Genomic DNA, 25,916 nt, shown 5'->3' on the forward strand with positions numbered 1-25,916 from the left:
ATGCTGACTGCACTCGGAAAGTTTCCAGTTGCAAAGTTTGCTCCTGCGGCTGCCTGGGGTGAAGGAAGCCTGGGCACCCTCCCGCACTGGGACTCTGCTGCACGCATCCCGACTCCTCCAGGCTGGGCCTGTGCCTGCAGAGCTTTGTGATCATCCCCCAGCACAAAAAAGTCGTGGCTGGGCCCCAAAGAGAACAAGTCAGCTGGGAAGATGTGGAAGGTTTCAGTCCTGCTCTTCGTTTTGGGAAGCGCATCGCTGTGGGTCCTGGCAGAAGGAGGTAAGACCCAGCGCGAGTGGCTTCCTGCTGCAGCTGCTGGGGACCAGCGAGCAGAGACTTGCTGGAATTCCTGGGCCTGGTATTTGAGGTCGCCCAGGAGAGCGCGGGGGAGCTGGGAGTGTGTGTGTGCCCGCGAGTCGGATCAGCACCGAGGAGGGCAGGCAGCGGCTTAGCCGTGCCAGGTTCCAAAGAAACAGTTTGTGGTGTGCCCAGAGCAGGCAGCAGGGGTGGCAGCAGAGGGGGCCTCCCTCCAGGTCAGCTCGCAAGAGATAGGGGTCGAAGGATAAGAACCACCGGGCTTCCCCCTGGGGGGCTGTGTTGGAGAAGTACCCACAGCCTCAGAAGAAATTGGCCCCACGGGATTGGGAGGGACATTCAGGAGGGCTGGGGTTCATCTTTGAGGTTTAAGTGGGTTTGGGGCCATGTGTTGAACTTGGCCATCAACCTCAATGACTGGATCAGTGTTGGTGACTCCTTAGACTAAATGGATTCCATCCGGTGGTGGGGCGCACCGCCTGCCCCACTGGCCACGTCTTCCCTCCCCTCGTGTCCTCTCCTTTCCTCTTCTCATCTCTCACCTCTTTCTGTCCACTGTGCTGTGCTGGTGGCCTCTGTGAGCACTTGTCAATGTTCTATTTCTTTTCTTGGGTTCTTATTTTTGTCTGTTTCCTCAATTGAATATAAGTTCTAGAGGACACAGGGATGTCTGGACTTGATCTTCAGGGCCAAAACAATGTCTGGCATGTGGTAGTTGCTTACTAAATATTGGCTGAAGAAATTGTAGGCTGACTAGTGATCTTTGGGGCTGGAGGGTGCTGAGCTGTGCTTGAAAGGTAAACTCTTCCATAGGTAGGCCTAGGACCAGAGGAATTCTTCTTGAAGGGAGTGGTTTGCAGGAGGGGTGGACCAAACCTAGGTTTCTACAATTCTGCACAGACAAAAAATACCCAGACTTAGGGAAATTATACAGAGTGTACTATTCTATGCTGGACTGCCTGCTTGGAGGAGACGGAGCAACTCTTTTTACAGGGGCTGTGGGCTATTCATGGCAATCCTATCTTTGGAACTTCTCTTTCCACCGGAATATATACAGTTCTGTATTTCAGTTACATTTCCTTTTTGGCGAGACAATGTGCAAATGACACCATTTTGAGCTCACCTGTGCAAGGTGAGGGAGGCCTCCAATCTGAGCCGTGTGTATCCGAGCTCTGCTAAGGAAAGATCGTGGCTGGACATCCTCTGTGTTCACCTAGAGGAACGTTAGCTGTAATGATCTCAAGCCAGCTCCTAAATGTCAAAAATCCTCCCAAAGTGTGGCATCAAACCTTGTCTGAAAAAACAGCCACTGCTGGTACTGGAAACTGCTAAAGAAATACGCCCTGTGTGCTTGCTCAGGCTATGTCGGGGCTGGCTGTGTGTGGACACTGAGCTGGGCTGCAGGCAGGGGGCAGAGGCCCAGAAGGGTTTTTGTCCAAGGATAATGAGGGAGACGACCTGCATGTGCATGAATAACGTCATAAAGCTGAGCTATTGTTGGCTCTTTGGGGGAGCTGGGCTGGGGGTAATTATGTGATGAATTTTATCGTCCTTCTCATAGGACTCTACACGGTACTGGGTTTCCCTCATCTGGTGTTATAATCTGGCCCCATGTGTCATCCCTTTGGATGTAGTGGACTGAAAGGAGGTCTGTTGTCCACACATCTGGCATTTTCCTGGATGCCCCACCCTCCCTCTGAACTTTTATGCAAAACACATACTTCGGGACCTCTCTGCTCGACAGTGTATTTTGTGAAATTCTGCAAGCTGCCGCTTGCTGCTAACTCACATGTGCTTTCCGGGACCAATCCACCCAGGGTTAATCATGCGGCAAACAAATTTCCCTGTGATTTCCCCGAAATTCTTGCCAGTTTTGGAGGCCCTGAAATCTTCACGAGTTGCTAAGTGTTTTTGTTGCACTTAAGGTACTTAATAAAGATCGGGTCCGATAGGGGCTTCAAGAGGGATAAGATCCAAAATAGCATTCAGTATAGAAAAGCACATTTTATAAAATGTGTCTGAGCAGAGGAAGCCTAAGTCTGGACATGGCCCACAGAAGTAAACTCCCTTTTCCTTGCTCTGTGAAATGGGCAGCCCATCGGTGACTCTATACCAGCGAGTAATAACCTCGAGCCTTGGCAGGACAGTGGATGGCCCAGCCAAGTAGGAAGGACACCTGCTCCCTCCCAATCCCATCCCCCACCATGTGCTGGGAGTGTCACCAGGGACCTCATTTAATCGTCACAACTCCTATAATTATACACTATTATCTCAGAATATGCCACGCCTGGATTCTAAAATGGGTCTAACTCCAGATCTCAAGCTCTTTTTACTACACTTCTCTGCTGTAAAAAAAAAAAAAAAAAAAAAAAAATCACAAAGGTTGAACTTTAAATTAAAAATTACCCTCACTTTAAGCCCCTTAAACATGAAAACAAAAATTTCTTTAAATACTCACCATAATATTCCTTTAAGATGAAATTGCCACAGTACATTAAAATAGGATTCATTAATTCATTCTGCAAATGGCTATTAAGTGTCTCCTGATTGTTTGGTACGGCGCTGGGTGCAGGATTCAAAGCAGAGAGGCACCTGCCCTTCTTGCCTAACGTGAAAAAGTGTCTTTACCAGCAAAGCAGTGAACCTGTGCTGCATTCCACTGGCTTATCTGAATATTTGTCATATTTCTGGCTTCTGAGAGCAGGCATGCCAGGTTACAACTTGTGGAAATATTACGGGGGAGGACGTACAGGGGGAGAAAACTCAAATTCCTGGTCCTACCCTTGTGAAACTCATTTACGGAATCTGGATAGAATCTAGGGCTCTCCAAGGAAGCTTTGCTATTCCTGCCACCCAAAACCTCTCAAGGAGATACTTAGTGTGAGTGTTTTGTGGGAAGAGAATCAAATAATATCAGGTGCTGGGGGTACTTCTAAAGCCAAGGGAATAGTTCCCGAGATTTGTCTTAGGGTTCTCATGCGGTGGGCAAGAGAGAAAGTGCCTGTTGGTTGGAGTTTGGAATCCTTTCCCTACTGGTTTCTTAAATTTGGGGAAAGGAAAGTGATAAGGCATTTTATCCAAGGGCTCTGAGATAGAGCCAGGCTAGGGACCAACGGAAATTCTGCCAAGTCCATCCAAGGCAGGAAAGCAAGGTGACTGTTTCCTTCCTGCCACATGTCTAACCGCAATGCCTGTCACCCCACCTGTTCGTGGCCGGCCAGTTGATGGCAAGCTCCCTCGACCTTTAACAGAAAGCGGTAGACAGGCTTGCCCTCCTTTTTTTCTGGCCAGTGTATTGCGTTGAGAGTTGATTAGAGGAGCTCGTTTTGTCCTTTGAAGTGAATCAAGCTAGGTCCGAGGGAAGACCTGCAACCTTGTACAACTCGTTCATGTAGTTGTGTGAGGAGCTGAAAACTGAAATTGTTAGGGCAATGCTAAATTTAATGCAGTTAAAAAAAAAAAAAAGAAAAAGAAAAACCTATGAGAAGAATAATCACCTTTCCAGAGGAAGACACATGCTCTGACCTCTGTCCAGAAGGCTGGAGCTGCAAAGTGCTCCAGGCAGTGGAGGAACCAATACGGAGCCACTCTAGGGTGACAGTCGCCATTGTCACGTTTGTAGCATGCAGGGGAATGCTGATTACATACAGTATAAATGGGAAACAGGAAAGGGACATGCTAGAAGATCTATGAACATATTACTGATGACAGCAGGGTATTCCCCACAAGTCATCAAGGTATCTTCCTCCAGGAGAATAAAACACAACTCATGTAAGAAAAGCTGTGATCCAACGAATAGTATCCTGCCCGAAGGAGAAGGGAGTCAGTTTGCCTAGAATCCAGAAGGGAGAGGAAAAGAACAAGGATTTGTTGACATAAAACTGGTCCCGCCCAAGGAATTCATTTATTTAACAAATACTTACTGAGTAACCGCCGTGTGAGTCAGGCAGTGGGGAAACATGTGGATGTTATGGCTGCTTACAGCTGGTATGAAAGACGTCCTATCTGTGGCCAGGGGCATTCTGACTTCAGTCAAGATGGTTCGAGTCGGGGATCTCGGTCCTATCACGTTCAGGGAGTGTGCTCTGCCCAACAGCCCACCCTTTGCTAATGTTCTCTGTAGACCAAACACCATCCCAGGTATTTCATTCCTGAGAAGGGCACGTCTCAGATAGCAAGTGTGTGTACAAAGCACTGGAAAACTGTTCCCATTCTCAATAAACTATTTGGTTTCCTGGGCTCTTGTGAGTTTAGTTAATGTGAAACAGTTTCATCTGAGCCAGATCACCCCATGGCAAGATTAAATGTGAATCTGCAAAGCTAAGGGAATTAGATTCTGAATGGGTGGTGTTAATAACGGTACCTAAGTCATAACAGCCACCGTTTAATGAGCACTTAGCTAGTGTCAGCCACTTGCCCTCACAACAAACCCACAAGGTAAGAACTATTTGTACCTTATAGACAAGTTAAGAGGCTCAGTGAGGTTTAGTAACTTGCATACAGCCACAGAGCTAGTAAGTAGTGAGACTTGAACCCAGATAGCTCAACCCAAGAGCCCCTAATCACCGAGCTAAATACCCAGCTATGCTTGGAGTTAATGTCACTAAGAATACCCAGAAAAGTCAGCCAGTTGATTCCTTCAAGTACTTCGTACACAAGCAACACCACTTGTTCTGGTTACACACAGCATTTTGTTTGTTTGTTTGTGTCAATTTTGTTTGTTGCATACCTCATTCTGATCATACGTGTACCGAATACTGGGAGTACCGCATTGAAGGACGCTGTCCCTGCCCTCTTGCATTTACAGAGCACATGTTATTAAGAACTTTAAGAGTTAGAGAGGAAGCGTGCAGCATGATCGCAGCTTGCAAAGAGAGGCAAGAGAGAGGGGTGCGTGTTGCATATGTGAAAAGAACATAGGAGGTAGCATAGAATGGCATGTCCTGAGCAGTACCCACCAATACCTGTCAGCAGGAGTCTGCAGCTGAAAAAGTCTCGTGGCTGCGAGGAGCTCGAAAAAGCCTCGTGGGGGAGATGGGACTTGGGGTTAGCAACCACTGATCCACTTTCTGTCTCTGTGGATTTGCCTGTTCTGGGTATTTCATATCAATGAAATGTCTGGCTTAGCATGATGTTTTCCGGGTTCGTCCATGATGTAGCACGTATCAGAAGTTTATTCCTTTTTATGGCTGAGTAATATTCTGTTGTATGGACAGAACACATCTTGTTTATCCATTCACCAGTTTATGGAAATTTGCTGCTGTGAACATTGCAAGTCCCAGTCTCTGTGTGGACATTGGTTTTCATTTCTCTCAAGTATATACCTAGGAGTAAAATTGCTGGATCAGATGGTAATTCTATGTTTAACTTTTTGAGAAACTGCCAAGTTGTTTTCCAAAATGGCTGCACCATTTTACACGCCCACCAGCAATGCACAAAGTTCCAATTTCTCCACATCATTGCCAACACTTATGTGTGTGTGTGTGTGTGTGTGTGTGTGTGTGTGCACGCACTTAAATAGTAGACATCGTAATGAGGGCAAAGTGGTATCTCGCTGTACTTTTGATCTGCATTTCTCTAATGACAAATGATGTTGAACATCTTTTCACGTGCTTGCTGGCCATTTGTATAACTTTGAAGAAATGTCTATTTAAAACCTTTGCCCATTTTAAAAGTGGATTCTTCTCACACACACATACACGCATACACAGAGGCATACCTTGGAGATATTGAGGGTTCAGTTCCAGACCCTTGCAATAAGGCAAATATCACAATAGAGTGAGTCATACAATTTTTTTGGTTTCTCGATGTATATAAATATGTTTACACTGTACTGAAGTCTATTAGGAGTGCAATAGCATTATCTCTAAAAAAATGATGTACAAACCTTCCTTTAAAAAATACTTTATAGCTAAAAAAATAAAATAAACGGGGCTCTTTTCATTGTTGATTGAAAACATTCTTTATGTATTCTGGATACCAGACCCTTATTGAATATGTGAATTGCAAGTATTTCTTCCACGCTGTAGGTTGTCTTTTCAATATCTTGATAGTGTCCATTGAAGCATAAATTTTAAAAATTTTGGTCAAGTCCAATTTATCTATTTTTTCTTTTGTTGTTTGTACTGCTGGTGTCATATCTAGGAAGCCATTGCCTAACCCAAGGTCACAAAGATTTATTCTTCGTAGTTTTAGCTCTGACATTTAGGTCTTTGATTCATTTGGAGTTAATTTTTTTTACATGGTGTAAAGTTGAGGTCCAGCTCCATTCTTTGCATGTGGATATCCAGTTGATCCCGCATCATTTGTTAAAAAGATGGTTCTTTCCCCATCAAATTATCTTGGCACTTTTGTCAAAAATCAATTGCCCATAAATGTATAGGTTTATTTCTGGACTCTCAGTTCTTTTCCATGACGTCTATGTGTATCCTTATGCCAGTACCACACAGTCTTGATTACTGTAGCTTTGGAGTAAGTCTTAAAATCAGAGAATATGGATCCTCCAACTTTGTTCTCTATCAAAATTGTCTTGACTATTCTCATCACCGTATTTTAATTCTTTGTGCACAGCTCTTGTCCCTTAGAGAAGAGAGCACTTAAAAGAGCACAGGATGGGTACATAGTAAACATGTGGCAGGAAGAAGAAACAGGAGGATCTAAGCCTTTCAGCAGAAGTGACAAGAAGGCAGATGATAGAAATATGAAAATCGGTTAGGAGGGATGAACCAGCATGATGAGAAGAGGTCAGCCCTGTGTGCTCTGTTTTAGACACAGTGAGTTTGAGGTGATAGTAAGACATCATATTTGGTGTGTCTGGTGAGTACCTGGGGGATAATTCACTGACAGAGCATCAGAGGCCAGGCCCTGGAGGAGAAGTTTGCTGCCTGAATTTCCCATGCATCACAACAAACGAAGAAAGATCCTCCTAGCCAACAACTATTTTTAAAAAATCTACCGAGGTACACTTCAAGCTCCCAAGCCGAGCCTAAGATCAAGGCCAAAGGCAGCTAGTAGAAACAGCCAGATTCTGCACATTCCTGCAGGCCTCGTCCTCCTGTGTGCACAGCTGGGCTGTCTGAGCCACATGGGTGAAGGGTGAGCTCACATCCAGAGGGGCATCTATTTCCACTCTTGCAAAATCAGGGCCTGCTCAGCTGATGGCCCTGAGTGAATCAGAACCTCAGGTTTCCATTCAGTTTCCGAGCAGATGGTGAATGCTTCCCAAACACCCCACCACCCGTTGGGATGCGATGCTCTAGGGCAGCACTTCTAAAGCAGGTTTTCACCGTCTGGTGACTCAGGCGCTAAGCAGCCCTTTCTTTCTAAACGGTGGCCTTTCGTACACGACTGCGCCCCCAGCTGAGTTCCAGAAAAGTTATTACAGGGGTGTGATTCCCGTCTACAAAACTGTGAACTCATTTCCTGAGTTTTACTGAGAACACTCTTGGTCAAGAGGCAAACAGCTCCCTCAGTTGAGTAATCTTGGTTGAGGTTGTAATCAACAGCCTCTGGTTTGAACACAGAGGAGTTCTGAGCCCTGCTTGTGCTTGAGGGTGAGCGGGTGAGTTGATTCACTCCTGTGAATGCTGAGAAATAGGACCACTGCTCATCCATTCATTCAGCCGGCCAGCAGAGACGATGCTCGATGCTCGGGGCGGGGCCATAAACTTGCAGCCACATGGAATGTTGCCCTCGAGGAACTTATAGATGCCAGTAGGGAGAAAGTAGTAAATGCCCAAATACTGTGAAGTCCGATACTAGTTCAGAGCAGATGACTTTCCCCTGGCACCTCGAGGAAGGGGATTTTACCCAGGTGGTGATGGACTGGACATATGAACCTGCATGTGCCTTGGCAGCTCGGCCACAGGCTCCCGCAGAAGCCTCAACTTCTCCAGCCCTTTCTTTGAGGAGCAGAGAAAAGCATGAATGGGTGCTGGGTACAAGTGACCAAGGCGTGTGAAGGCTCGAGACACAGGGCTAGGGGCGTGGGTTTGGGAGTTGGATAGGTCGTGACATCTGTCCCCTTGCTCTCTGTGCAGGAAGGTCAGTGAGCCTCTCAACCCATCATCTTTATCTAAAAAACGAGGCTAATCATTTTTGTAAAGATCAAGAAGGAGTATGTGCCACCTGGTTTTGCACATTCTCCTATAAATTCAATACATAGTAGCCATTCTTAAAATATTCTTTGACGGATAGTCATGGAAATTAAATGCAAAGATTTGCCAGGTATACACAAAAGTGTCAGTTCTTTGAGGGGAGAGGGGATGGATCTGGCTGAGAACCTGTATTACGTCTTATGGATCTGATGTCCTGCCCCCTCTCCCTTCTCATGACATCATGTGACTCCTTGCTATTAAAATGCAAATTGAGTCCCCAGCTTTCTTTCTTTGTTGCCTGTGTTCAGCTGCACAAACCTTCAAAATGCCGCCTTCAACTTTGGGAGGGGACCCAGAAGGACCACCCCACCCGGAGCCCAAAGAACCCCATGGGGTATTGTGCATGACCACCTCTCCCTCTGAAGTGAGGGGACGCTGCTCCAAATCTTAATGTGTAGGATTTCTTCTGATTTCTTCAGAGGAACTAGTGACACTTGTCTGATCTTCTCAGCTTTGACAAGTTTCTCTTAAATTTTATGGAAGAGGCGCACGCCCCAAATGCTGATGGCAGGCAGTCAAGTCTCATCTCGTCTTTGACCTGAGCCTGCAGGGGCTGACGGGACCTGCTGCAGTGAGCGGACATGCCACTGCTCATTAAAAATCAAACTGCACGGCAGCGAGGTTCATCCTCACCTTGTTCCACCCACAGCCAACCTCTCTCTTTCCTCAGGGGAAGGTATTTAGCAACTCTGGGTTGAAACCCGGTGGCAGGAATATTGTAATCGAAGGGGTAATTCAGAAGAAATTTTCTACTTAGCTGTGAATATACTTGCGCAGTCAGTCACTTAACAAACGTCTGCCATGGTGCCAGATAAAGGGAATATGGGGCAGTGTGGGCCTTAGGGTAGCACTGCCCGTGCCTGGAGGAAAAATAAGCGAACGTGCTTTCCTGTGGGACACAGAGTGGCAGGCCAAAGCCTTCCAGGAGTTGCCTACCTTAACCAAGCGTTGCCTTGATTTTCCGTGGCACCCAGTAAGCAATTTACCAAAGACCCACGGACGGGAGGAGGAGAAAAAACACACTGGCCACATCAGTGATTACACTGATCACACCCAGCATCTGCCAGGACTTGAGGGCACACAGCGGGAGTGGCTTTCTTTGTGCAAAGGAGCTTTTGGATTTCAAAGATCTGTGGCTGCATCGATATTCCAAAGAAAAGCATTGACACATGGTCAGGAGCTGGGCCAGCCTAGGGGACACACCGATAACTCAAAGGTTGTGGTAAATAGAAGCAAAGTCCTAATAACACCTTTCTCCTGGGTGCAGAAACCCACTTTGTGGAAGTAAAGGAAACACCAGCAAACAGCTGAGTTTGGGACATTTCTGAACAGAGATGGAGGGCTGTTTGAGTACATCAGTGACCACAGCGGGTGGTGGGCACAGTGCTGGAGAATGTTGCAGGTTGGCACCTTTCTACAGTTTTGGGTCTGTTTATTTCCAGGCTTCTTGGCACAGTGTTCAGGCATGATAAAAAAATAATACACAAAAGCCTGTGCAGAGGAACAGAAGTGGATGTTTTTTGTTTTCCAAATAGACATTTTGACGTCCCTTCAGAAGCATTACTTTATCTCGAATGTAATTGGGGGGGGTGGGGAATGCTAGAATTAATTGTTTATTAGTTATCCTGCAGTTTCTCTTATAGGGGAAAACCAGAACTTCCTAGGATGTTGTAAGAAAAAAAGAACATTCTACTTCTCAAGGGACATAAAAATCATTCCAAGGCCATTTAGTCATCCACCTTCAAAGGCATATTTGTGCATTTAGATACTTAGCAGCCCAAGACACTAGAAACCACCAGGCACTGTGAAAGACTGCCTTAATCTGTTGACTAACACCACAGGTTTTCTTTGAAAACCCCGAGGGTAACTCAACTTGGGACTGCTTTATTTTTAAAATCAACTTTACCATTTCGAGATAAAATGCTGTCAAAACTGCTTCTCCAGCTGTCAAAATGTGAAGCTGCAGGCAGCAGAAATGGGACGTGGACGTGGAAACAGGCAGAGGCTCTTTACCTAAACCTCATGTACAGGGCTTTTATGAAAATCCCCAGTAAAATAAGATGAAATCCTCATCAGCAAAGGACTCAGCACCTTATAGGGACATCCTTCTTTGTTCTGTAGATCTGTTTCTACCCCAAATGTTGTTTGTCAACAGAGCTGTAACAGATGGCGAAATGAATGTTTGGCTCTGGGGTTTCTCATTGATTTCTGCCTGTTGGTGGGTAACGACTTCAAACGCTCTCTGGCTGTTACCTGTTCAGTTCTTTCCCTCTCTACTGCCACTGTCCTGGTGCAAGCACCACCCACTGTCCCTTGAATGACAGTCTAAATGGTCTCCCTGCTGCAGTCTGATCGTGGCACCTTCTCAGATACACACACTCCCAGTGAAGTCAAAAACCCTTCCTCACACGGTGCCACCAGGCTGGCCCTCCCCGCCTCCCCAGTCCCCTCACCTACCACACTCCAGCCACACTGACCACCTCTGTTTCTTGAGCGAGTAGTGCCCCAAGCTCATTCTGGGCTTCAGGGTTGGTTGGCACTGGCTCTTCACCCACCTGGAGTTCACCCATTCATTCAACAACCACTTACTGAGTGCATGCTATGTGCCAGGTATTTTAGGGACATTGAGATAAAACCGCCTTTCTTGAGCTTATGTTCTGGTGGGACCGACAGTGAATATACAGCATGTGGGTGGTACATATTCTGGACCGTGTGTGGGCGGAAGGGGAGGGGGTGCTCATTGAAATGGGGTGGTGGAGAAGGCCTCCCTGAGAAAGTGCCCTTTGAGCAGAGATCTAAGGGGGGGGGAGATAACACTATCTTGCTATTTTTCTTATTTGTTTGCTTATTGTGAGTCCACCCGGCCCACCCCAGCCCACTCCAACAGTACCCAAGTCCATGACAGTAGGGACCTTGCCTTGTTCACACATGTCTCCAGTGCCCAGCACATAGTAGGTTCTCAGTACATATTTGTGGATCACATACAAGTGCTGGGAGCTGGGGATACTGCCTCGGGATACAGCGGTGAAGTTGGGAAGGCTCCAGCTGCTGCTGCCTTCCCTGTAGGGCCAGGAAGAGAGCAGCTGCTCAGAGAGGCACATCCCTTTGTTAAGCAAATCACAATCTGCCACTACTGCAAGTTTAGATTCTCCCAGATTTTCCTTAGAAGGGGACTCATTGGAGGAAGTCGAGATTGTGGTCACTAAATAAGAAGACTGGGAGATTCTAGCAAGACGGGATTTTATAAGAAGCAGTTGCTTCTGACGACCAGGAATATCATTTACAGGCAAATGAGGATGGGGGGGACCAAAGAAGAAGATTGTCAGAACCCAGGGAGGAAGCAGCGGCTGTTTTAGCCCAAAGCTGCTGGAAGAGCCTATCATGAAGGAGCAGAGCTGGTTTTGGTCCTGAGTTGGTGAGTCCAGGGATGCGCAGTCGGAACACCTGGCTCTGTGTCCACTCACGAATCAGGCAAACTTGAGACATCACTTCTGAATTTGTCAAAGAAATAATTTATCCTGACATTTCTTAAAACAGTAAAGAAGACTTTATTCAAGACTATTGTAATAGGGGTATCGCAGTAGGGGAGAGAGATCAGATTCAGTTCTGATTACAAAGACAAGTCAGCGTTTAAAGACAACTAGCAGAATGAGGGGGAAATTACTAAGAGGAGACACTGAGAGTTGGTGGGGGGGCTTGTTGCTAAACTGGCCTAACAAGATTCTTGCTCAAGGCAGGCCAAGGGCTTAGACATCGAAAGGTGGGGGATGCAGGACTTGATCAGGTATTAAGAGTGGGAGATTCCCTCTAAACTGACTTGGCAGGATTCTTGCTAAAACTGGACTCTATGGGGATGGACACAAAAGCCTGAGGTCAAGACTTAATTGAGAAAAGTGCTTGGAGGAGCCTAATAAATGTTTGGTCAAGGAGACAGTCTTTTTCTATCTCAGCCTCCCTGTCTGTTAAAGGGGACAAGAGTGCCACACGGTCACCCACTGGGCTGAGAAGTCAGTTGGAAGTCACCATGTCAACCATACATTGCTGAGCACATGTGAGTGAGACTGTTCCCGTGCCGCGGTGCCTCTGTGTTAAGGAGAACTCACAGCGCAGCATCTGAACAGAACGTGGAAAGACCCCCAGATGCACCTGTGTTTGAGTAGCCCACTCTTGTCCTTGTCCTCTGCACCCTTTTCTTTCCACCTGCATCCCTGGCACTGAATTAACCTGGCAGCAGACAGCTGACATGAGGCGGAAGAGGGCGGTCATGGTGGAGAAAGCACAGATTTAGAAATCAGTTCTGCAGAGTCTGCAGATGGGTCGTAGGAAGTGGAGACAGTCAGCAGTGTCCAGGCCTTTCGCTGGGCCTTGTTCTGTAAATGTTTCCCCTGTGACTAGGACACAGTACTTGAATGAAGAATTTTCTCTCAATGAGAGCTAGTTTTGAAGCAGTGGATAAAAGAGGATTTATTGGGATGACTACCTAATCTCTTGGTGGGGAATCAAATTATACTCCTATTTTACATAATACTTCAAAATACACATGAGACAAAAAGAAATATTAAGTGTAAGAGCAAAAGAACAAGAAAAACATAGGTGAATATTTATATAATTCTTAAAAATTTTAAAAATTCTTTTAGCTCACAGTATGATGTGCAAATATTTATATGATTTTGAGGAAGGGTTTGTGACCGTGGCATCAAAGGAAGAAAACAAGCTGACTATGTTTAATTTCTGCCAGCCTGTCGTTTTCAAAAGAGAGATGTAAATGCCAGCTAGTAAAAAGAGAAAAGTTTGCAGATATATTCCAAAGAATGAATTTTTAGGGTATGAAGAGCACTTAAAAAACTGTTAAAAGAAAATGGAGTATCATAAGAGAAAAATGGTCACAAAAGAGGACATTCCTAATGGCCAACAGATTGAACAACTCACTGTCACAAATCAAAGAAATGTAAATAAAACCAAGTGATTAATCACATATTCCAAAGATTTCCATTAAGAATTTGGGATTATTACAGTACAATACCCACAATAGCCTGATTTAATGTTGCATCTAAATTCTAAAGTTCAGGGCAGGCCGGTTAGCTCAGTTGGTTAGAGCACAGCCTTGTAACACCGTGGTTCCCTTATCAGCCAGCCACCAGAAAAGAAAAAAGGAAAAAAAAAAAAAATATATATATATATATATATATATATGTATTATATATATTTCAGATTCCTGCACCTGCCAGCCACAAAAAATAAATTCCAAAATATTTTTAAAGAAATGCTGTCCCAGAAATGTGCGTACACTAGAATAATTTCTTTAGTGATACTAGACTTTAATGCAAAGATGAAAATCATAATTAGCACCTTGATACAAGAAGCATTGTTTCAATTCTTATTTGTTTTCAAAATTCAGCACCTTAAGGTGAAATTGATTTATCAAATCAGTTTCTCACAGTCAGTGTAGACTTTGGCCTAGCTTTTCTAGGAATAATAATAACAAAAAAATCCCAAAGTAAATGGATGGGTTGTCATAGTGTTTGGAAACTTCCATTGATTCTGACCCACGCTCTGGCTGAGGCTGGGTGTGGCCGAGCATACACCATGCCAGAACTGACCCGACATGCCAGGCTGTGACTGCTGGTTTACGGTTGTAGTAGGTTAGTCATGCTGCACTCACAGAAACAGTTGTGTGTTTGCACATATGTGCATTTGCATGGGTGTGTGTTTGTGTGAGCCCATGCACACACATGTCTTAGGAGGAGAAAAGGGATTGGGGAGTGAGTTCGATTTGAATTTCACAAGAGAAGGGAAAAGGCAGCTGGCCTAGTAAGAACCCCAGGGAAGCCTTAGGTCAAAATAATAAGGGGGACAATTGACGATCTTTTGTTAAATATCAACTTTCCCAGGGAGCAAAAAGAATACCAGGGCCATGAGACAAAAGACATGCCTCTTAATCCTGACTGTCATTCATAAAACACCCTTTGTCTATTCAGGGTGATTTTAGTACTTGGCTCTGTGGGCAAAGGGTAGAAATGAACCAGAAGGAATTTTCATCGTGTTACGCTATCAATGAACTGAGCTTTCTATGAAAGCATTTGAACCAACTTCATTCAGTACTTGATTTTTTTTTTTTTTTAAAGCAAGGGTTGTTTTGCTAAGTTAGAGATTCCCTATAGCAAGTGTTTTTGCTGATCAGCTCCAGAAAACATTTAAAAATGGATGATTTGTGAACTGAGTTCACACCAGAGGAGGAAGGAAAAAAAAATGGGATGCCTCGTTTTTTGATGAGGACTACTAGCCTGGCAAAGGGATGTTTCCCCTGGAGCTTGATAAATACATTAAACATCTGCCTACACCACAGAGTCATAAATCCTGGGTATGCCAATCACGACCTCAACCCCTACCCCGGCAAATGGCCACGAGGGAAGGCAAACATTTGCGTGCACTGAGGTATTGAGTTATTGCTAACCGGTGAAAGCCTTCCCCCCGCCCTCCACAGATAAAAAAATAAATGCACATGCTTAAGTAGCTCTTCCAAAGCCACCCATCGATCAGCAACTGGATTAAGACTCTAGATGCAAAGAGAAGCCTCGTAGAACAAACGAATTTACACTAGAGGTTTCCTTCCTCTAGGCATCAGCGAAGAACTTATGATCAAATATTTATTAGCTGTGCCTTTGGCGGGGCTGTCTGAGCAGAGGGGAAAAATAAGGTATCTTAAGGCAAAGAACGGATTGCTAATTGAACACTGCTTAGATACAAACAAACATCTGCTCTTTAATTACACAAAGAAGTCTCCAGGCACCCACCCCGCCCCCCCGCTCTTGGGATGATATGCTCACTTATTTTGCAACTGTATGTAGTCATGGAATTTCCAGAGCCACTGCTCAGAATCTGGGGTGGAAGCCCATGGCCAATGAGTCAGATTTTTAACTTGGAAAAAGGGTTACTTTCCAGGTGACTCTAATTTAGCATTTTTCCAGGTCTAAAGGATCTTTTTTAACCTGAATGCAGTAATTCATCCCATGAAGTACACCAGGAAGAATCTGACCTCTCATTGAAAAGGAAAGACGTGCATCCCCTGCCCAGCCGCCTCGGTGGGGTCCCAGGGAGGGCTGGCTGTCTCACTTTTTTATGTTTCCACCTTCCTTTGCTTTGCAACGGAGACAACCAGCCTGTAGTAGGTGCCCAAGGAAAAGCAAGGAGAACGGTTTGCTTCCTGGCACTGTGGTAAGCCAGAAAAATGACCTAAAATAAAATCAAATCTCTAAAAGGAAAGACAAAGAAAATAATCTGTTTTTAGTTGGCCAGTCAGGCCTGCCCACACTATTTCCACCTTCAGCCCTGATTTTGTCTTTCTTTAGCCAGCACAGCCCGTCCAGAAGATGACATTGTGACCACAGGAGCAGAAGACCGCGTGGCAACCCCACGAGTAGAAGATGTCATGGTGACCCCAGGAGCTAATGAAAATCCCCATGAGTCTGCTGGCCTGACAGCTGTCGTGAGTATCCTGGGAAGAGAGGGATTTGCTCTCTAGGCATGCCATCATACGTGAGGATATAATACATATTTACATATATTGTATAATAAATATAATACGTATACATAAAATCAGCATGAGTCACCAAGCAAAGGAATAGTTATATGGCTCCCCCAAAAAACTACTTCCTAATTTCATTTAGTTAACAGGTAGCTGGTATGCTGATCACAAGTGATTCGACTGTATAGACCAGGATTCTCAAACTGGTGAGGAAACCAGGTTATTAAATTTCCTATCTGTTATAGCCCGGTTTTCAATACAGTAAAAGTCTTCTTGGATGCTGTGGCAATGTCATTGCTATAAAAGTTTCTAAATATGTATTCTCACTATAGACTGCCAATAAATGTGGACTAGAACCAGTCCACAGACCACACTTGTACAGACTATGTGGAATCTCAGCTGACACATTCTGAACCTAATGAATCTTTGATTAACTCCCATGTGTCTTTAGCACCTGCTATAGGCAAGACAAGATGCCCGGAAGTGGGAGGGATTTTAGAGGTACATAAACCACACCATTGACCCCTGAGGAGCTCACAGTTTCATTGGTAACAGGACAGAGGCTCCTGCCTGCCTGCCTTTCTGACTTCCTGTACCACTGTCCCCTCGGTCTCTATGTTCACCCTATTGGCCTTTCTGACCTTTGAACACACTAAACTTGCTCCATCTTAGGCTTCTATTTTCTCTGCCTAGAACATGCCCCAAATCTTTTCATGGCTGACTTTTTCTCATGATTCTCAAGTTCAGTGTTATCTCAAAGACACGTTATCTAAAGTAATCCCACCCCGTAGGAGTTACTCTCTAACCCTGAGGTCAGCAAACCACCTACTAGATTTGGCCCATCAAATGTTTTTGTAAATAAAGTTTTATTGGAACACAGCAATGCCTATCCAGTTGAAGACCGTCTGGCTGTTGTACTGTAAGAGCAGAGTCGAGTAGTTATGACAGGGACTGTATGGCCTGCAAAGCTGAAAATATTTACCATTCGGCCTTTAGAGAAAAAGTTTGCCAACTACTAGTCTAGTCTAGTCTAGTCTAGCTTATATTTTCTTCAAAGCACTTAAAGGCATCTGAAATTACCTTGTGTGTTTGCTCACAAGATAAATATTTGTGCCTTAACACTCTGCCCCAGAATGTAAGCTTCAAGAGGACAGGGAATTTATGCTACTCATGTCATAGTCCCAGGGCTCAGAACCATGCTGACCCCATAGTAGGTACTCATTAGCATATTTTTTTGTTGTGGTGGTGGTAAAAAACACATAACGTGAAATTTACCATCATAACTGCTTTTGAGTATATAGTTCATTAGTCTTAAGTACATTCACACTGTTAAATAGATCTCCAGAACTTTTTATCCTGCAAAACTGATACTCTGTACCCACTGAGCAATAACTCCTCATTTTCCCCCTCCCCCAGCTCCTGGCAGCCACCATTCTACCTTCAATCTCTATGAATTTGACTACTCTGGAATGTCATATAAGTGGAATCAGACAGTATTTGTCTTTTTGTGGCTGGCTTATTTCACTTAGCCTAATGTCCTTAAGGTTCATCCATGTTGTTGCAAGTGTCAGAATTTCCTTTATTTTTAAAGCTGTGTAATATTCCGTTGTGTGCATACACCACGTTGTGTTTATCCATTCATCCATCGATGGACACTTGGGTTGCTTCCACCTCTTGGCTATTTTGAATATATGCTACTGTGAAGAATTACCGCTGAGGGTATGCAAATATCTCTTCAACACCCTGCTTTCAATTCTTTTGGGTATATATCCAGGTGTGGGATTGCGAGAACTAAGGTAGTTCTATTTTTAATTTTTTGAGGAAGCACCATCCTGTTTTCCACAGTGGCCACACCACTTCACATTCCCACCAACAGTGCACGAGGGTTCTAATTTCTGCATGTCCTCAGCAACACTTGATAGTTTCTGGCTTTTTTTTTTTTAATGGTAGCTATCCTAATGGACGTGAGGTGATATCTCATGTGGTTTTGATTTGCATTTCTCTTATTAGTGATGTTGGGCATCTTTTCATACGCTTGGCCGTTTTTATACCATCTTTGGAGAAATGTCTATCAGGTCCCTTGCCCATTTTTTAATTTGGTCATTTGATATTTTTTGTTATCATTGTTGAGTTGTAGAAGTTCTTTATGCCCTTATTGGATATATGATTTGCAAATATTTTCTCCAGTTCCATAGGTTGCTTTTTCACTCTGTTGATTGTGTCCTTTGATGCACAAACGTTTTTAAGTTTGACGTAGTCCCATTTGTCTACTTTTGCTTTTGTTGCCTGCACTCACCAGCATATTTATTGAATGCATATTTGTTGGCATGAACTTTGAAGTCAACAGAACCACTTCCAAGTCCTGCTCTGTTGCTTATTGGCTGTGAGTTTGGGCATATTATCTAATCTCCCTAAGCCTTGCTCATACAACAAGACTAATAATAGTATCTACTTCATACAGTTGTATGTGGAGTAAATGAGAATGCATTTAAGGGGTAGTAATGAGAACACACAGTAAGCTCTCAGAGAAGGCTAGCTGTCACTCTAATTAGGGGAGGAATGGCATTAAAGGGTGATATAACCAAATGTGTGCCAAACAGATGTTACAGGGAAAAAGTCCATTCAAGCTCAAGGGAGAGAAAGAATTAAAGCCTAGTGACCCAGTATTTTTGGAAGAATTAAGACCCCCCCACCCAGGGAGTTAGCATGCTAAACATTTGGCATTAATTTCTAGAGTAGACTTGGTTTTATTCCTGTTCCCACCCTTATTGCTTCTTTTTGTTTGTTTCCACTTTCAATTTATGTCATTATATATTTCATATATTTATTCCACTTTGTCTTTTTCTGCTATAAAGCAGAGTATATATTTTGAAAACATGAGACTTTATTTTCTATTCCCTCATTTACATCTCTAATAGGTGCCAACAAGTGCAAAGAGGTTCAAGGATCTACTAACCCCAGAAAGCACAGTCTCTGCCCAAGAAGAAAGCCAGAGCACCACCACCCCAAATGTGGCAACTAGTCGCTCCATGGGTAAGAAAACCAGTCACTCCAATAGGGGTTGATCTACTTTTGCATAATCAGTGCACTCCAAAAGTTCATAAACAAATACAGTAATCAATAGGGGACATACTGGAATGCAAGAGTGAATTCTGAACCAAGCTTTATGTGGTAGGTTCAGAATTCCATTTAATTAGTTCCTAAATCAAATTTGATTTATTGGATTGATGAACATATCTCTACCTAAGGATAACTAGTGATAATGCCCCCACAAGGAAGAGTTAAGGGGCTACTGATGTTGTGTTGGTAAACTTAAGATGATAAAGTGTCACATTAAGAACTTTTTGTTGACAGCCAAAAGTACAAAACTCAACTGACCTACGTAAACAGATTCTATACTAATATTTACCATTTTACATTGAGATTATGTCTGTACACCTGGAGCAAGAATCTATTCTGAACCAGTCTTACCAGGATTTTTGGTTGTTCTCATGATTCACAACTGACACCTATAGCAGTATGAATGGAACATTTGGGAGAGAAATTTTGGAGGAAGCCTTTGGGTCTTTGCCATGATTATAAGATTTAGACCATAATTGGTGAGAACAAGAAAAGATCATTGTCAATTTAGCAGTGGAAAGAAATCACTTCTTATTTCTGGATATTTCTTAAAAGAAATTCAGTTTAAGTTTTTTAAAAATATGCCTTATTTCATAGTAGATGGTGTAGCAGAGAAAAGGACTACTTGCCAATGTGAGGAATTTTATATAAACCATTTTATCTAGATAGATCTTATGGTTCCATTTCGAAAATGAAAGTAAATTCAAGATCGTCCTAAACTAGTGGTTCTCCAAATCAGTTGCACATCTGAACTCCTAGAAAATTATTCTTTATTGTTCAATATACATTTCCAGGTTCATTCAACAATCTGGTTTTGAAAACTCTATAACACTTCTGAGGATTTAAGAAATGCCTTAGATTTGTACCCTTGTGTTCATAGCAGCACTATTCACAACAGCTAAAATATGCAATCAACCCAAGTGACCACTGATGAATAAATGGATAAGCAAAATATGGTATACACATGCAATGGAATATTATTCAGACTTAAAGAGGAGGGAAATTCTGACACTTTCTACAATTTGGATGAATCTTGAGGACATTATGCTAAATGAAATAAGCCAGTCACAAAAAGACAAATACTGTGTGAGGTAACTAGAGTAGTCAAATTCACAGAGGCAGAAAATTTAGAATGGTGGTCACCAGGGACTGGAGGAAGGAAGGAATGAGGGGTTATTGTTTAATGGGTACAGAGTTTCAGTTTTACAAGATGAGAGGAGTTCTGGAGCTGGGTGGTGGTGATGGTTGCACAACATTATGAATGTACTTAATGGCACTGAACTATACATTTAAAAATGGTTATCCTGTACCTGTCAACTGCAAAAAAAAAAAAAAAAAAGATTAATTTAGTACATTTTATGCTATATGTATTTTACCACAATTAAAAAAAAAAAACTTTATAAAGTGTTTTGGAATAAAGCCTAAAGCTTGCTGCAAACTGTTAAAGAAATGATTAACACCCAAGTAAGTCTCAGCCAGGAAAGAATAATCCGTACAAGCACTTCAGAATTTCGGAGAATTGCTCATTTCTAACACGGGTTGACAGCTAATTAGCAGCAGAAAATGGAGCCTTCCATGTTGAATATTCTTTCTAGCATACCAGGGTACCTACCTTATTCCTTAAAAAAAAAAAATTCTCAGATGCCTGGGAAGTTCATTGTTACCTTTTTCCCACCCTGTCACAGAAAGTATGACTTAGGGCAAATTGCCACATATCATTTTCCCACCCTGTCACAGAAAGTATGACTTAGGGCAAATTGCCACATATCATTATTCCAAGACATTTTTACTTAAAATGCCATTACAAGCACTTGGTTTTTTAAGAGGTAATTTAATAGAGCAGAAGATGTCAAGTTTTCCCATAGAACGCCCAAGTATGATGACGTTCACATGTATGACGCGTGCTCATGATCACAGCCAGTGTACCTGGGAGGGGGCCGGGTAGTATAGGACTCATAAGCTCTGCTTCAGTAAGCAATCTTCACAAACTTACTTTATTTCCAGTAATGCATGCATTTCCTAACTGATGGTGTCTTGGATAGTGATAATGGTGTGTTATGAGCCCAGAATTGGCAGCCACTATGTTAGGACATGACAAGGAAATGATTTATCTGTGCTGGTAGTTGACTGCCAAGGATGACATTGTGGGAGTTGATTGGATGACACCTTTGTTCTGGGAAGGCTCAAACCCAGCAGTCTCCCAACCATTTTCTGTGGTGGGATAGCACAGTCAGCTTGAGCTCTGTGTAAATGTCCAGAGCCATGGGCTCAGCTCATGCAGGGAAAGCTGGGTTCTGGGATTCTACCCTGGTGCCATTTTGAATCGGCACCTTGTTTTGAGGAGAGCCTTGGTACAAAGAAAATGGCTCTTTTCAAACCCAGCCATTAGAAAAAGTAAGCATTTTTACATGGTGTTTGGCTAGTTTTACCATTGATTAGGAGAGCTATTGGATCTGGGGTAGTTTGCAAGTTGTGAAGTAAGATTCCAGGATGGTCCTGATTGTTTACTTCTCTTTAATGTCTCATTAAATCAAGGCATCTTGACTTTTTCTCCATCTGCAGACCAGGTAAACAACTACCACCCAGAGGAGTTAAGGACTCAATACACAAAGAGGTTAAATAAGAGAAACCAAACAAAGCAGAACACCTTTATTTTAAAATAGGAATTGTATCAAATTATCCAAAAGAAACTCACAATGGAGAATATTTACATGGCAGCTATTGGAATAGGTTTGACTGCAGCTAGAAATTCTAAAATAACAGTTGCATAAACACAAAGGGGTATATTCTCTGATTAAACTTAGCTGGGCATATTGCCATCCTTTAAAATCTGGATTTTGCTACCAAAGAAGAAGCAGAGAATAGATATCACGAAATGAATCAAGGTCCTGGTCACATCTTCTCAAACTAGAGTATTACTCTCAAAATGAATAATAGATCCCATCACAGTCTGTCAGTTTTCCGTGATCTTGACATTGTAGTAAAAATCCACAGCTCAGGATTCTTTGCTACTTTAACCTCTGAAACTTTTCAACCACTTATTTAAGAGCTCTGAGGCTCACTTTTCTTGCTTCTGTTTTCTAAATTGGATGAGAAAAAAAGTAATGTACACAAAAGTACTATGAACCCATAGGTGTGAAGAACCGTTCATAAATTTGATAATAATAGTTACAAAGGCAATATCACGTCAGAGCTTGCTTAAAAACCCCCCGATCCAATTTATTTAAGAAGTTATCCTCTTTGCTTATGTTTTGCTACTTTCCACTTCAGATAAATTCATCTTTTGCCAATTATTAAATTATAGTTATTAAATCCTAATAATTCTATATCATTACTTCCTCTCTCTTTACAGAGAAAGTGGGTGGAGAGACACAGCCAACAATTGAGAAAGGTAGGTGAGGTTTTGGTATCAGAATATTCCTGTGATAGTTTAAAAAAAATTCTTTGAACCTAATCTTTGAGATAGATGAATTACATTCTCTCCTGGATTGTAGTCAACAAGAACAGAATAGAAAACCTTCTAAGAACAGATTTCAACCCTGTTTTTTTAAGAGAGAAAAGGGAATTTCCTGTATTTGAAAATAAGAAAACCACAAATGAGTCTATTCACTTAATGACAGTGAGGGAGAATGTTATCATATCATAATTTATTGTTACTAAGGATGAAAATAGGGGACAATTTAATTAATAGCCATACACAAGCACTACCCAATAATTAGCAGCAAAGCCAGTGAATATTGTGCTTGATAGATCCTGAGATCCAGAAATCTTTCCAAGATGGGATTAGAGTAGCCCAAAGTTTCTCCTTTTGTAAGTCAACTTCCACTGGATATGGAAGAAAACATAGATCATCACTTGCTGTATACAATAGGGCAGTGGCATTGCTTATACATGACATGTTTGATCTCAGTGTATCTTTTATCTGGAGCTCGTGCTTTTTTCCTCTCTCATTCAGATGGTTTGGCCACAGTGACCCTAGTTGGAATCATAGTTGGGGTCTTACTAGCCATTGGCTTCATTGGTGGTATCATCTTTGTGGTTGCTCGAAAAATGTCGGGAAGGTACTCGTAAGTAAATAACTTACACTCCTATGACAGGTAAACGAAGACGGTCATGTCTAGAGCTCACACCTCTGACAAATAGAAACCTCTATATAAACATCATGTAAAGCCCCTTGTCTCCACAAGTACTACATCTGAAGTTTTCCCGGAAGAACAGACGTCTACTTAGGCCTTGTAAGTTTCTAAAAAAGAGTCAGAGCCAGAGGTGGCTCTTAAGTTGACTTCTGTTGAGATCTGACCAGATGGGATCTCTTGTCTTAATTTTCCAACTAACTGAACTCAAGAGAACACCCAAACCAAGTTTTCACTCGACACCTAATCCCCCTGCCTCCAGCCCTCAGAGGTAGGTGGTTTTTGGAAAAGCACCTGCCCCAGAGCCCGGGCTCCATTCTGATGAAGAGTTTCCACTGGGGATGGGGTCTTTTTCATGTAAAGTTCTCCTTTTTCAGCTGCCCTGCACACACCCACACGCATGGTCACATACTCCTAGCATCGACAATTGATGAGAGGAAGGAATCCTTTCTCCTTACTCAACTTCCTTAAGAATCCAGAACATTCAAGTTCATGGCCAAAGGAAAACTTTTAGTTATTTCTGCTGGGAAGGTGATATATGATGGGGATGAAGGACAAATGATGTACTACTTGGGGTTTGAGGGCACGATTGATGATACAGCTTCAGATTTCTCGTGTTTGAAAATGCCTGGGAATCTGGCCTGGCTGTGAGGACTAGGCATAGTGGCGAGGGCGGTGGGGAGAGAAGGACACCAGGTTCCAGAAGTGGGAGACTTAGAGAAAAGACAATAGGAATAATGACTCATGGGGCCACTATTCACAATACCAATAATAGAAGTGACAGTCGCCTTTCTCTTTGTTTTCACAGGCCCTAGAGAGCTGGACGACTGTGCCCTTCTGACAACATGTTTAAAAAAGAGTTTCTGACTCCCCTGTCCCTGAGCTTGTGGGAGAAAGTGACCCATGGAACTCTTGCCATCCCACTCAAAATCCATGGTGATTCCCTCCACTTGCCAAAAGTACTGAAGGAAAGATAACTCATGAGATCACTTGGCTCCTCTAAGCATTTGCCTTTTGAAAATTCTTTAAAATATAATTTTTTTTTTTTGGTGGCTGGCCAGTACAGGGAACTGAACTCTTGACTTTCGTCTTACAAGGTTGTGCTCTAACCAACTGAGCTAACTGGCCAGTCCTAAAATGTAAATTTTATGAGAGATGATTTAAAAGACAAAATGCATAGAAAACGGAGCAAAGCTACGTCAACTGACTTGTAACTAAGACACTATCATTTAATCAATGTTCGAAACTAAGCATGTCTTTGTTCTGACCATTCTCTGTTATTGTTAAAATGCAAAGGAATCTGGAAATATTTATATCAATGGAGTCCTTGGATCTTGTGCTGTGTCAGTAAATGACACAAAAACTTTGCATTTGCTGATCTGTTGAAATGTACACATTCCAGTCTAGTTTGGTCTATTTTTTAAAGCCTGTTTTGGTGTGAATAATCAAGTAGAAAATTTAAACTTGGATAATATGTGATGAGGAACTGCCTTTAGCTCCAGATAAATCATTTCAAAGGAATTCATTCTAGATCATAAACAGGAAGTCCATACTTTGGAGTAGGCACTTTGCTTCTTACAAGGATGCCCAGCAGCCTCTAGGCTTGCTTTACCTAAAGCCTTCTGCATCGATGACTTCATAACTCAGAGGTTTGCTTCTACCTGTCTCTCTGCTTCCCTCAGATGACAGGGAGCTAGGATTAAGGGGGCGGCTGTCTCTCTTCTCAGTGATGAAAGTCCTTCACATTGCCTGCTTTGTTCTGGAATATGGAGATCTCAGCCCTGGATGCCGAGGAAACTGCTGGATGCACAGTGATCTACAGACTCACGTGTTCCAGAACTATGCTGGTCCCCAAGCAGAAAGAAACTATGTGAGCCTCTGGCATGAGAAATAGAACCTGCCTGTTTTCTAACATTTGCTTTCTGCTTCAGAGGAAAGATATGAGGAGCAAAAATAATCCTGTATGATATTAATTTTTCAAAAGCAGCTGGATTTAAAGAGTTCATTAAAAAATTAAAAGCATTCCCAGTCTTTATGACGTACCACCTTTCTGTGGGGTTATATCGAAAAGACAAAACAAAGGAGTCCAAGGGGGCCATTCTGTCTCTTATGTTTCTCCTCCCATAGATCCATTGAATTCTTTTTTCTACACAAAAAGTTTTTACGCTGAGCAGATGCACTGTCATGATTGTGGTTGTGCAATTCTGATATCCTCTAAACTGGTAAGAGTTCATAAAACAGGAAAAAGTAAACTCTCAGTCGGAAGCACAGCCTGTTCCTCCCATTTTTTTTTTTTTTTTTTGCAGTAATATGTGGATGTTATTTTAAACAGTGTGTCTGTGTGTTCCCCAAATCCAGCTGGCCCACCAGCCCAGGTTCCGTATTTGCATATCAGCCGATTGAGTGAAAAAGGGTGCAAGGAGAGCTACCTGAGTGTCAATAGCTTCCGGCTTCCTCATTTGGATTCCTGAACAGGAGTTAGGAATGATGCTCACTTCTGTCCTGTTCTCTCGCTCCCCATCCCCCACTGTGAAAAGTAACAGTCCACCCCAAGTCATACACTGGACCCGGTGCCTGCTGGGACAGGACTGTGGTTTCTTGGTCACACCTGTGTTGGTGTTCAATGCAGTGTAGACATGTTTTCAAATAAAACAGACGATTGTGTACAA

At 43.0% G+C, this 25,916-nt stretch overlaps 1 protein-coding gene across 1 annotated transcript; it reads left to right on the forward strand.

Moving 5' to 3' along the window:
• PDPN (podoplanin) lies at window positions 1-25,916 on the forward strand. Its single transcript, XM_063106242.1, is given in 9 exon segments — window positions 1-42; window positions 44-93; window positions 95-187; window positions 189-277; window positions 15,819-15,955; window positions 18,913-19,027; window positions 22,467-22,505; window positions 23,070-23,181; window positions 24,056-25,916. Coding segments are annotated over 9 exon segments (684 nt in total). The 3' UTR covers window positions 24,063-25,916.

Source organism: Cynocephalus volans, chromosome 8 (assembly GCF_027409185.1).
Source record: "Cynocephalus volans isolate mCynVol1 chromosome 8, mCynVol1.pri, whole genome shotgun sequence".
Classification (NCBI taxonomy): domain Eukaryota; kingdom Metazoa; phylum Chordata; class Mammalia; order Dermoptera; family Cynocephalidae; genus Cynocephalus; species Cynocephalus volans.